The sequence below is a fragment of the Myripristis murdjan genome, chromosome 5 (assembly GCF_902150065.1).
Source record: "Myripristis murdjan chromosome 5, fMyrMur1.1, whole genome shotgun sequence".
Taxonomy (NCBI): Eukaryota; Metazoa; Chordata; class Actinopteri; order Holocentriformes; family Holocentridae; genus Myripristis; species Myripristis murdjan.
Window position 1 is genome coordinate 17375437 of NC_043984.1, and position 12358 is coordinate 17387794.

General features: G+C 38.5%; 1 protein-coding gene across 2 annotated transcripts; it reads left to right on the top strand.

The window, feature by feature from the left end:
• The first annotated feature begins 339 nt into the window (after window positions 1-339).
• Window positions 340-10303, top strand: eno1b (enolase 1b, (alpha)). 2 transcript variants are annotated; one of them, XM_030050714.1, is made up of 12 exons: window positions 340-465; window positions 3399-3493; window positions 3743-3838; window positions 4525-4583; window positions 4752-4815; window positions 5063-5196; window positions 5349-5571; window positions 5875-6072; window positions 8277-8478; window positions 8699-8807; window positions 9016-9074; window positions 9896-10303. In XM_030050714.1, the coding sequence occupies exons 2-12, from the start codon at window positions 3409-3411 to the stop codon at window positions 9963-9965; spliced, it is 1299 nt and encodes a 432-aa protein (XP_029906574.1). In that variant the 5' UTR covers window positions 340-465; window positions 3399-3408; the 3' UTR covers window positions 9966-10303. The 2 variants fall into 2 exon arrangements, with proteins under 2 accessions (XP_029906574.1, XP_029906575.1); XM_030050715.1 differs by lacking the exon at window positions 340-465 and adding an exon at window positions 3203-3221.
• The last annotated feature ends 2055 nt before the right edge of the window (window positions 10304-12358 follow it).

Below are 12358 nucleotides of genomic sequence, written 5' to 3' on the forward strand. Positions count from 1 at the left end.
AAGCCATGAGATGTTTGCAGAGCCACTCACAAAATCCACAAGCCCCCTTCTCTTGTTCACACTAAACCAAAAAAAGAAAGAAAGAAAGAAAGAAAGAAACACATTAAATACCCGTAGTAGTAGTTTTATGTCTCTTTTTATTGGTTGTTTTAGTTTATTCCATTGATGTTGTGGGACGGCTGAATGGGACTAAAACATTTTTCTTATTCTTATTGTTATTATTTTTTTCTTATCCTAGCACCAAGTCAAATTGAGAGACAGGCTGTGAGCTTGTTTTGCACTACTGTCTCTTACCGGAGGGTGGCTCTGTAGCTCCTGTCTGCCGTGAAAAAAGCGTGCAGAAGAAGAAGTAAAAAAAAAAAAAAAAAAAAAAAAAAAACTCTTCTTCTTCGGCTGCGTCCACGTTTTGACGTTTCCTGTTCCTCACAAGACTTCGCTTGACTTTTCTGGAGTTTGACACACAAGGTGAGTGGAGACATTTTATTTGATCTCCGGCGCTGTTGACAGTTGTTTCCGAGTTTGTTGTTTTAGTTTAGGCGGTGCGGCGTGAACAGCTAGCCCGCAGCTGGTTAGACAAACCTGCTAAACTAATTAATGCTAATCCGCCTGTGTGTGTGTGAGAGAGAGAGAGGGAGAGAGAGGCGTCTGGATCAAAGTTGGAAAAGTTTATGAGCTGGGTTGTCAGCTACTTTTAATTTACCGTAACAATTACTCAGCTAAAGTGTCACACGGCTGCTTAGTAAATACTGTTAAATCTCCAAAAGTGACAGCCTGACGAAGAGAGTCTGGCTGTTTCCTGCCAGCTGACATGTCGACGGTCAAGTTCACACGACTGAGACTTTCACATAATTATACCCCCTTCCCTCCCTCCAGCATGGTGTTTAATACAGAAAACACACTATAAAATGTGTGTTTTGTTTTTTGTTTTTTTTTATGATGATGATGAAGCAGCTCTTAAAGCAGTAAACAGGACTTAAAGAAATAATGAAATTATGTGAACACTGCAGTTTGAATGATTTTAGTCTCTGTCAAAAGTGATGGCACTTCCTGGCATGTACTGATTGTTAAGTGATGAAAACCTTGAATTAACTTGTCATGGCCTCCTCTGGTTGAAGAAACAGGCGTAATAAACTGAAAAGAGTCGGCTGTTTATTTGTTAGAGGTGCACACTAATGAGAAATATTGTTCAGAAGTGATGGTGCTGAGGGAAACTGGCTCTTCTGATGAAATGCAACGGGAAGAGTCGGCTGTACAAACAAAACAAAACAAACAAAAACTGAAGTCAGATAATACACATGTAGTTGTTTTTGAGTGAAGTTGCGGCACGTGGTTGAACAAATGCACAAAACATCTTTTTGCTTTTCTTTCTCTTTAAAAAAAAAAAAACTGCAAATGCTTTGTTAAGAGTAGCACTAAGTGATGGCTTAGCAATGATGCGTGTAAGATAATGCTTGGTCTTGTCTCCCAAAATGCACACACACACACACACACACACACACACACACACACACACACACACCAAGTCCATTTAAAGGCACAAAACTCTTGTGTTTTCATACTGTTGTGCTTCCTCTGCATCAACACTGACAATAACAGGGCTCATCATATTCAGGATTTTTGGGTTGAATATGGATGTTGACATTTGGAATTAAAACTTCCAGTAACACTCTACTGTCTAATATTTTTTTTATACATAAAAACACATTTTTAGAGCAAGTAATCATCAGACTTTTGGTAATCATATAGTTGTAATAAAGACATGTACTGGTGGCTGTATATTTTACAGTTTAGCAATAAAAATGTATTAACTACTTAACACAATCCGCACCATCTGCTCAGCTGCTCTGCCAACTCCCTGCTGTACAAAGTATTGTAAACAATGCGGTGTGCTGCACAAAACCGATTAATTAGAACATCGTTTTCGAATTTTCTCAAGAGCCTGTTAATTCAGTATGAACACATTGAAACCTATATATTTGTGATGTGCCCATATTGGCTGACAAAATTAGCCAGCCAGTATATCAGTCGAGCTTTAGTGTAGATCTGATAAAATATACTGGAGTGAGTTTAAAGAAACTGTATTGCAGCTCAACTAAAAATTTAAAAATTTGATTTGATCTTGGACACACACCTTGAAAATGGGTTTTATTCTTTATTCAGAGAGTGCAAAGTATCATTATTTAAACACCATTTTCATTATATATAGAGGAAGCGGAGGCAGCCCTGCCTATTTTTTGGTAGAGAAACACCTGAGACCTTGCACAATCAAAGTTACACAGAACATGTTCACACACTAATGAACGTATAAAGTAAAAAGATTGACAGATGGGTTGTCAGCGTTTGAATGAATACAGTAACAACTACAATTTGGGCACATATACCTTTTTTAAAAGTATAAATCATATTTACAAATGCATCAACAGCTCAGTCCTGTACAGTGTTTTAACTCTGCCATTGTAACGTCTCAGACAGTGTCTTGCACATCACAGACGTCCAAATCTGTGTGTTCTCTGCAGATGTAAAGCCTATCATGCATCGTCTTTATTGCTTCCAAAAATAAAACTAAACCACTGACTGACAAGTTTTTTCACATTTCCATAAGAGGTTTACATTTCTTCTATTTAAAATTCAACCTCATGTGCATATGTTGTTACATGAGCTTGTGTTTTCTCTGTTGGGTTTCATCGGAGTGATGTTTGCAGTGATTTTCCTCTGAGAGTCTGAGCGGTGTGCACCAGCTCTGCCGGTTCAGGGGTGTTGGTACATTTCGGCAGCTGGAGCAGTAATTGCAGTTTCCTTAATGGTTTCGTGTCTGTCCTGCAAATGATCAGCAGGAAGGCTCACTGTGTGGGTAATTAGTTTGCTTGCTAGTTTATCTCAAAGGCAAGAGGGGGAGGGATTAATGGCGATCTCATGTGAAGTGCATCACGTTTGAGTGAATTCCAAAAGCAAAAATTCCATAGTAATCATGTCAGCGTGACGACTGAGCCCAAATCTAGACTTGCATACAATATGTAATTTGCAATAACAAAGGATAACTGGACACTTAACCTTGTGTTGACAGATGCAGCAGTTGCTACGTCCCGCCAACCATGTGATTAATCAGATGAGGAAGGCCTAATCCAATTATGATGGTAGCATAGTTGTTAGCGCTGCTAAGCTTGCAGCTAGGTCAGGATATTCTAGGTGAGTAAGCCATCAGGAGGAAAGAGTGTTGAGCGGCAGGTCGAACTCGCAGCAACAATCTACCATTAAGATAACTGTGTTTTTTTTTTATTATTTTTTAGGCTCTTATCTCTCAAATTAGAGTTGACAGGAGCTACAGAGCATCTTAGTGTCTTGTTCAGAGGATTCCCAATTAGCATCAAAGTCAGTTGACAACTTTCTCTGATCTCAAGGTCCTACACCATGTCCATCCGCAAGATCCATGCCCGGCAGATCTTTGATTCCCGTGGAAACCCCACCGTAGAGGTTGACCTTTACACTGACAAAGGTACATTTATTTACTTTGGTATAATGCATTATCAAGTATTGTTACCCAGCAGTAGATAAAGAAATCCTGTTTTTACTCCTGCATCAGGTTAGTGCTGATGTATCTCAGTTACAAACTTAGCCTACTTACACATTATAATTATATTTCCATGACTCGCTTTCTCTGTGTTTTGCAATCAGTGTTGTTAATTTAGTGTTGTGGTTCAGTCGTGATCATTTCCCTCTCTTGGCTCCCTTTTACATTCCTCAGGTCTGTTCAGGGCAGCCGTACCGAGTGGGGCATCCACTGGGATCTACGAAGCCTTGGAGCTCAGGGATAATGACAAGTCACGATACCTTGGAAAAGGTTTGTAAATCACTTTTGTTCTTGGAAGATGAGAAAGTAAGATAAATATCCGCTCTGGCTTGATGGTTACCACCTAAATATAAATGGGTTTCATTATGTCTCATCTCAGTTTCAAGCAGAATACCTGTTATCTTTGTTTATCTTCCTTTTATGTCATCCTTACCCTCAAATTCTTTCTCTTCCTCTTTGCCAGATGTGAAAGGGTTAGTGAGTTGTCACCGCCGGTCATGCTTAAATAAGAACTAAGATTTGTTCAGTATGCTAAAACAGTTAGTTAACCGATCCTAACACTGCGATTGCTCTTTGCATGCTTTTGAGCCAATGACAAGATGTGATGTGCTTGGTGAATTGTCTGTAAAGCATGCCGATCACACGGTTCTGTTGATCTTTCAGCCTGGGGACTGATTTACTATGAAGTGAGAACGTGTCATGCTAATTAAGTGGAGTGATAGTTATTTTTATGCTTTGAGATTAGAAGTTTAAAAAATTGTTGAGCTGTTTCTAAAAGCTCAGTAGTTAGCTTTTACAATTGCATGTTTTACAGTTGCATACCTTTTACAATTGCAATAAAATACAGTATGCATTTGAAAATAAATTTTGCATGATGTGACAAATCTGTGGCTTTATGTTGATGAGAGTTGCCCAAATGTCCTGCAAGAAGGATCATATCAGTCTCTCTGTCACAGGAGTCTCAAAGGCTGTAGATCACATCAATTCGACTATTGCACCTGCCCTTATTGGCCAGGTAAGAAACTCTGTGTGTGTGTGTGTGTGTGTGTGTGTGTGTGTGTGTGTGTGTGTGTGTGTGTGTGTGTGTGTTCTCAAAATTTCATAGAATTACGACTTTGAATTTTTCTTCATTTACACGATGGTAATATGATTCCTCTCTGTCCTGTTATCCTCACCCTATCAGAATGTGGTTGAGCAAGAGAAAATTGACCAGATGATGCTTGACTTGGATGGAACAGAGAACAAGTGTAAGTGATGCTATTCAAACGTCTTCATCTGTCCAGGCATTTAACTGCTCTATTATTCTCTTCTGATGAATGTGACTATCTTGGTGGATTTAACAGTTTCTCTAAGTACAAGACTAATGAATGATTCATCAATGCCGTATTATTACATAGAACTGTGTGAATTAGCACTGTGCCATTGTAGTAATTACAATCCAAATCCTGCAAAGGCTTTTAGACTAAATGAATGTCATTTTGCCTTGATTAACAGCCAAATTTGGAGCAAACGCCATTCTGGGTGTTTCACTGGCTGTTTGCAAAGCTGGTGCAGCAGAGCAAGAAGTCCCCCTGTATCGTCACATTGCAGACCTTGCAGGAAACGCAGAGGTCATCCTGCCTGTGCCGGTCAGCACTCTGTATGATAAAACTAACATGATTAAACTAAATGGCTCAACTGCTTGTGTTTTTTTTTTTTTTTTTTAAACTTTCATATTTATTCAAATTTGCTTTCAGTTAATCATGAAGTCACAGATTTGTTCTCCTCCCTCCTCCTGCAGGCCTTCAATGTGATCAACGGTGGCTCTCATGCAGGTAACAAACTTGCCATGCAGGAGTTCATGATCCTTCCCATCGGTGCCAGCACCTTCAAAGATGCCATGCGCATTGGAGCTGAGGTCTACCATAATCTGAAGAGTGTCATCAAGAAGAAGTATGGCCAAGATGCCACCAATGTTGGTGATGAAGGTGGCTTTGCTCCAAACATCCTAGAGAATAAGGAAGGTATGCAAGAGCAGCTCATTCAGTTCATCTTATGTTAACTACACTCTCCATGTTGTTTCAGCGGTTATGGACTTGCCAGTAAGATTTTTGCAGTTTCCAGTAAAGTACAGTTTCATCCCAATGTTGAGATTAAATGCCTCTTGTCAGTGAAGACATTATCTAATGTGAAGGTAGACACCAAAATCAACTGTAGGTCCCTGGTAGATTAATATTTCCAGTGTCCCCAAAACTTGCATTCTCTAATCAAAATATTTGAATTTGCAGTATTTCATACTTCATATTTGTGGATGTTTTTCATTTCAGCTCTGGAGCTGCTGAAGGAGGCCATTTCCAACGCCGGGTACACAGACGAGATTGTGATTGGCATGGATGTGGCGGCCTCTGAGTTCTACAGGAATGGAAAATATGATCTGGATTTCAAGTCCCCTGATGACCCAAGCCGTTACATCTCACCTGACGAGCTGGCTGATCTCTACAAGAGCTTTGTCAACGATTATCCAGGTAACTTGTCACTCTGTCTTTTCATTATTTAACACAACAAAAGGTGGGCATTGTATGGACATTTTTTATTTCTTGCACGCATACAGTTAAACTTGAAAAGATGAGGCAAAGTATGCTCGGCATCAATGTATTTATCATTGCATTAAGGAACATCTACACACAGTGAAGGCTCATTTATGCTGAATGTTTATGTATTTCCTGTTGAAAAAGGAAGCTTGAGCGGGGTCTGACGCAGAGAAGAATCATTCACAAGTGCAAACCAAGAGGATATCTGTTTGGGAGGGACACACAATTTAATTTGAAGGTGGATGAGAGACGATTTGTGAAGGATGATTTCACTGTTTAAGATACCCTGTTTTACACAAAATGGAGCATTACCACCAGAAATCGTTGGGGCAGCGTAACCAATAATTCAAGAGAGATCAGTCTATGAGTGAGACATGAAGAAGACATTTTTGAAAATGATAATATTCGAGAAACAAATTCTCTGTCCTTCTGTTGTGATGTATTTAATAACCTTACAGACCCTCACTGTCCACAACGCCACCTCCACTTTTACCTCTTTGCAGCAGCTATATTATTACGGCCTCCTCCACAGTCACCATGTTTGTGATTGTCAGAAAACTTTGACTCTGAGCTGCCCTCTAGTGGATTTATTGCTTAACATCCATGCCATCATAAACAACACATGAAAGGATGTGGGCAGTGACGGCTACATTGTTTGAATTGGACATATTAATATTTGCATATTAATATAGCACACTGAAAATAACTCTATATGTCCATAGCCGTTTCATTTCCAAAGACCTGTTCCTCTACAGTGTTGATGATAATGAAGGCTTTTCCATCGTTTTTTTTATGGAGAAAGTCACTATTCTTCTCAAAAGATCTGCAAAAGTTTTTTGATGAGTCAAACCTCAAGTATGTATCATGAAACAATTGGCATACCTCTTCTATGTGTTTGTTTGGTTAAAAATTGTGTCACGGCAGCACAACTTTTGATAAGTGGACCTGCTGTTATTGACAAGATGACATTAGTTTCACATTCACACCTTCCACGTTCAGTTCAAGAAAAGTAAAGGAGATTGGCTGATATCTCTAAAAATAATGTAAACTGACAGACAAAATTATATTAATATATTAAATATGAGACTGTAAACATTCATGAAAACCAGCTTTCAGACTTGTGAAATGTTTGTTCTGTTTGTGCAAACCAAGAAAAGATTGATTTCACTGATTTCTCTTCAAGAAAACCGCATGAGACAAGGTCTAGATCAAAAACTACTGCAGTTACATCACTCAAACCTGGACTACATTAATGCTGAGACCCTAAAGATTGTTTACAAAGAAGTTTCTGAATTTTAAATGTATCTATTTATTCAAGGTTTACATTTGATCGTGTGTCTATGTATATGGCGGTCTACGCAGATAGTAGAGGCAGACCCAGTTTTGGAGCCTAGTGCACCGGAGTAAGAGCTGAAGTTAATGTCTCTAATCTGTGTTTTGAATCGAGAATCGATTTTGAATCAAATTGTGACCCTGAGAATTGCAATTGAATTGAATCGTGAGATTCCCAAATATTTCCACCCCTAATATTTCTGCATCTTGCTAATTATAACACATTCAAATTATTTTCCAGTCACAGTTATGGTGCTTTAAGTGCACATTCTTCATCTGTGGTTACTGGCAAGCATGATTTGCAACAAATTCATGGAGTTCATTTGATACATATAGTCAGTGTACTTAAAGGGGAAATCATACATGATTATTTTTCTTAACAACACACAACGTGGTATAGCCTAAATAAAGGAAACATCAACACAGTTTGACAAAGTAAAACGTTCTGCTTGATCTGCAGAGATACAGGGGACACTTACTTTCACAATACCAAAACCTGCCTTGTCTAATCTATAGGAAGCTGTCAGGAACTTTTTTTTTCACAATTTTGACAAGTCATTTCAGTTTTAAATCAGTTAAAATGTAATTAAAGCCATTGTCAACAAGCAGATCACCCAAATTGTCTTCTGAGTTGCAGTACCAGCAACACAAGGACTCAGCAATCTCCCTGCTAATATGCATTTTGATGGATCTTTATGACCACAGTTGGATTTGAATTTCAGTTTAGGTTTTACTTTTGTTTGACTACTGTTCAATTATCCAAATAAGAGCTTCTGCATTTTACAAACCTAAATTCCTACCAACAGTGGTGTCCATTGAGGATCCATTTGACCAGGATGACTGGGACGCCTGGTCCAACTTCACTGGCAGCACAGCCATTCAGGTGGTTGGAGATGATCTTACAGTGACCAATCCCAAGCGCATCACCAAGGCTGTGGAGCAGAAGGCCTGCAACTGCCTCCTGCTGAAAGTGAATCAGATTGGCACTGTCACTGAGTCTATGCAAGCGTAAGTCAAGTAAAATCAGTTTATTTATATAGCTTTGTATCACAAATTAACCACAATAAAACATTTTTCTGTCCGTAGACCCTCATATCATCAACACGTTAACTTAAGTCTGTTATATGTGTACAGGTTATTTGAATTTTAGAGTTTATTTCATGTAATGACCTTGTGTATTTGGAATATGACTGCTTCCTCTTAGCAAATGTCATTATTTTTGTTGCAGGTGTAAGATGGCCCAGGACAGTGGCTGGGGTGTGATGGTCAGCCATCGCTCTGGAGAGACAGAGGACACCTTCATAGCTGATTTGGTGGTTGGCTTATGCACTGGACAGGTAAGTTGAGATTACATGGTCATTGACTGTGTGAGTGTGTGTTTGTGCATTTGGACAGTGGCACAACTATGCCTGTACATGTGCCCATAGTTAATAGCATGAACACAAAACCACATTTATGCGTGCTTAGAAAGAAAATGTATTTTAACTAAAAACACTTTTGTAAATATTTTATACATTCAGTGACATTGACCATTGATTCCTACAGATCAAGACTGGTGCACCCTGTCGCTCAGAGCGTTTGGCCAAGTACAACCAGATTCTTAGGTAAGCCTTTTCTTGTCATTTTCGTGGACTGAGGTGTTCTTTGGTTCTTTTATGACTTAAAACAAAAACATAATTTGGCTCTACATGTCTTTTTGTTAATTTCCTTAAGTATCTAGAAGCCCGCCAATACCATTTCTGTTGAACAGTTAGAGATAAACAAAACAAATGACAAAGGTGAAGTGGTGACCAGAGGGCAAGAAAACATCAAAAACAGGAACAAGTGAGCAGCAACTATTTTTCAGATGACAAAACCTTGTAATGCCAGCATAAATAGTGCAAAATGTTCTCTAAAGTGCGAATTAGAGTTTAATCCAACTTATCTGTTTGTGTTGGGACTGCACCCATAAGTTTTGTCATTTGCAAAGTACTTTTCAAATGACAGATAGTAACTTGCTCCAATTAGAGATACAATACTTACTGAATCTTTTTTGTTTGTTTGTTTTCAAGCTTTTCACAACAAATTTTTCTAGTTTTTCACTAACTACACTACGAATCTTTGCAGGCATAATGATCATTTGTTTTTACGATTCAGCCATTTTTTGCATTGATTTTAAAACATAAATTCAAATTGATCGATTGATCACCCAGCCATAATACTGAGTGTTTTTGGTACACATGGTGCTTGTTAGAGAATAAGAAACAAGGAAAAGCTTAATTTTGAAAACCTGCATGCTGGTGCTCAGCCTCTATCATCTGTGAGCTTCACCAATGCTAAGTTGACCTGCTCTAGATTTTACATTAAACCTTTACATGATTAAATGCAGTGGAAAAAACAGAGGGTAAATGTAAGTGAGAAACTAACTGAACCTTTCTTTATGCAGAATTGAAGAGGAGTTGGGAGCCAAGGCTCGTTTTGCTGGGAAAAACTTCAGAAATCCATTGATGGCGTAAATGAGTCAATGAGTGACTGTGCATACAAACACAATCATATATTCACATTCACACCAACACAGTGAACAAGAATGGAAAACTTTCAAGATATACAGGGAATAACGGTTTCTGTAGAACTAGTCCAGCCTAACCACAGTAATGGTTATATGGTAATCTGTAGGAGGTAGCTGCTGGAAATCTGACACTTGACTATCAAATCTAACTGTGTTCTGTTTTGTTTTAATGTGGAGTAATTTATAGACCTAATCATACTCTATGTGATACCAATGTACTATACAAACTGTGATAATAAAAACTGGACATAGAAACAAAGTGAATAAACAAATTTAGTGACTTAATGTACTGTGATTATTTGTGCTGTGTTGTATGTTCTTGTGCACTCTGTGGTGGTACACGTTTGAGTGGGTGAGATAAAGCTGGTCATAAGGAGATAAAAATCCCCCCAAGATGAAAAAGCTGCCTACATGCAAGACTGTATGTCACAATATGCAAACATGTATGCTGTTATCTTATTTTGCAACACAAAAACTACAGCTCATAATGATTGTAACACACTTTTGTAAATAAATTAATTTATTTTTCTCTTCCACATCCACATTTTAAACTTCTGTAAATTACCTGTGATGGTAAAAAAAAATCTGCAGCTCCTGCAGAACACATGGGGAACAGGGGCTTTTCCTAACCATGTTCTCCTGTTGATACGCTTTAGTACCTCACAGCTCACCCCTGCAGAAGTGATCAGTCAGCTGACAGGAAATTAAGACATTGACAATTGATCCTTGTTTTAGTAGTTTATCAGGTAAAAATAGCCATTATTTGCTGGTTACAGTTTGACAATTGCCAATATTGTGTTACAGTATTATAAAAGTAATAGGATGGGGTTCTCTTTTGGCTGCTGATCAGACCAAGCAAGCTATTTAAAGACATAGTGTTGTGCCCTGGGTACTTGAGGGAAATTACTCACAATCATTAGTGCTGACATTAATAGACTTAGTGATATATATGTATGTATATATATATATATATATATATATATGTGTGTGTGTGTGTGTGTGTGTGTGTGTATATATACAGTATATATATATATATATATATATATATATATATATATATACACTACTCACAAAAAGTTAGGGATATTCGGCTTTCGGGTGAAATTTCAGGATGAACCTAAAATGCATTATAACCTTTACAGGTGAACTTAATGTGACCTTCTGTAAACTTTTGAATGCACATGTCCAACTGTTCAATGTTTCAGTACTTTTTGCACAAGTTGCTGTTCTCTAACAAGGAGTTTAACGGCAAAATTCACGTCAGGTGTTTGATGCTCCAGCTCATCGAGGTCGTATCATTAGGGAATGGCTGCTGGAGACTGGGGTACCTCAAATGGAGTGGCCTGCACTTTCTCAGACCTGAGACCTGTAGAAAACCTATGGGATCAGCTGAGTCGCCGTGTAGAGGCTCGGAGCTCTGTACCCCAGAACCTCAATGTCCTGAGGGCCGCCCTCCAAGAAGAGTGGGATGCCATGCCTCAGCAGACAATAAGTCGACTTGTGAACAGCAGGAGACGTCGTTGTCAAGCTGTAATTGATGCTCAAGGGCACATGACAAGTTATTGACACTGTGATATCCACCACTGTTATTGGCTTTTGTTTCAAGAAATTGTTTGAGATGAGGAAATCACCAGTGTATGCTTCTACTTAAATGCCCTACTTTCATGATATAATATCACTGTAGCGTGAACATTTTACATTTTCCATAAATTTCACCCAAAAGCCAAATATCCCTAACTTTTTGTGAGTAGTGTATATAATTAGTGCAGTCCAATAAATAACATTGATGTCTTGTTTTTTCTTCCCTTATTTGTGGTTATTTGTGGTTCCTGATCACATACCTGCTGTGTGTGTTACTTTGTGTTTTTATTTATGCATTTGTTTTGATGGCATAATTTGCATCTGAAAGAAACATAAAATGGAATGGCATAATCCTATTGCCAGAACAGTATTTCAGTCATAAAGGAAGAAATGTTCACTTACTGTTGGGATTTTTGTCAGTTTTTTCATCTTTGATTTGAGCTCAGGTATGACTAAAATCCCCATTTTTGTGTAAAACCCCTGACCTGTATTGTTCCACAGCATTTATTACTGGGAGGCAAGTATTGATTGTCTCATTTGAAACTACAGTATCAGCGAGGCCAGCGCAATGCTGTAGGATGTCAGGTCATGTTGGATGGAAAGGATGCCCTGCAGCTTTCAAGGCCACAGGCTGCTGCTGCGTTAACAATACAGTAATTAAGCCCACAACCAAGATATTAAATCTGAAATGTATTGTCATTTTTACGCAAGACTGATGGCCTTGGACAGCCCCATCAGGAGCTTCAGCTGCCTGTCTGT

Coding starts and splice junctions, on each gene's coding strand:
- eno1b (XM_030050714.1), top strand. CDS start 3,409: ATGTCCATCCGCAAGATCCATGCCCGGCAGATCTTTGATTCCCGTGGA. Junction 3,839..4,524: donor GTCACGATACCTTGGAAAAG/GTTTGTAAATCA, acceptor TCTCTGTCACAG/GAGTCTCAAAGGCTGTAGAT. Junction 6,073..8,276: donor CTTTGTCAACGATTATCCAG/GTAACTTGTCAC, acceptor TCCTACCAACAG/TGGTGTCCATTGAGGATCCA.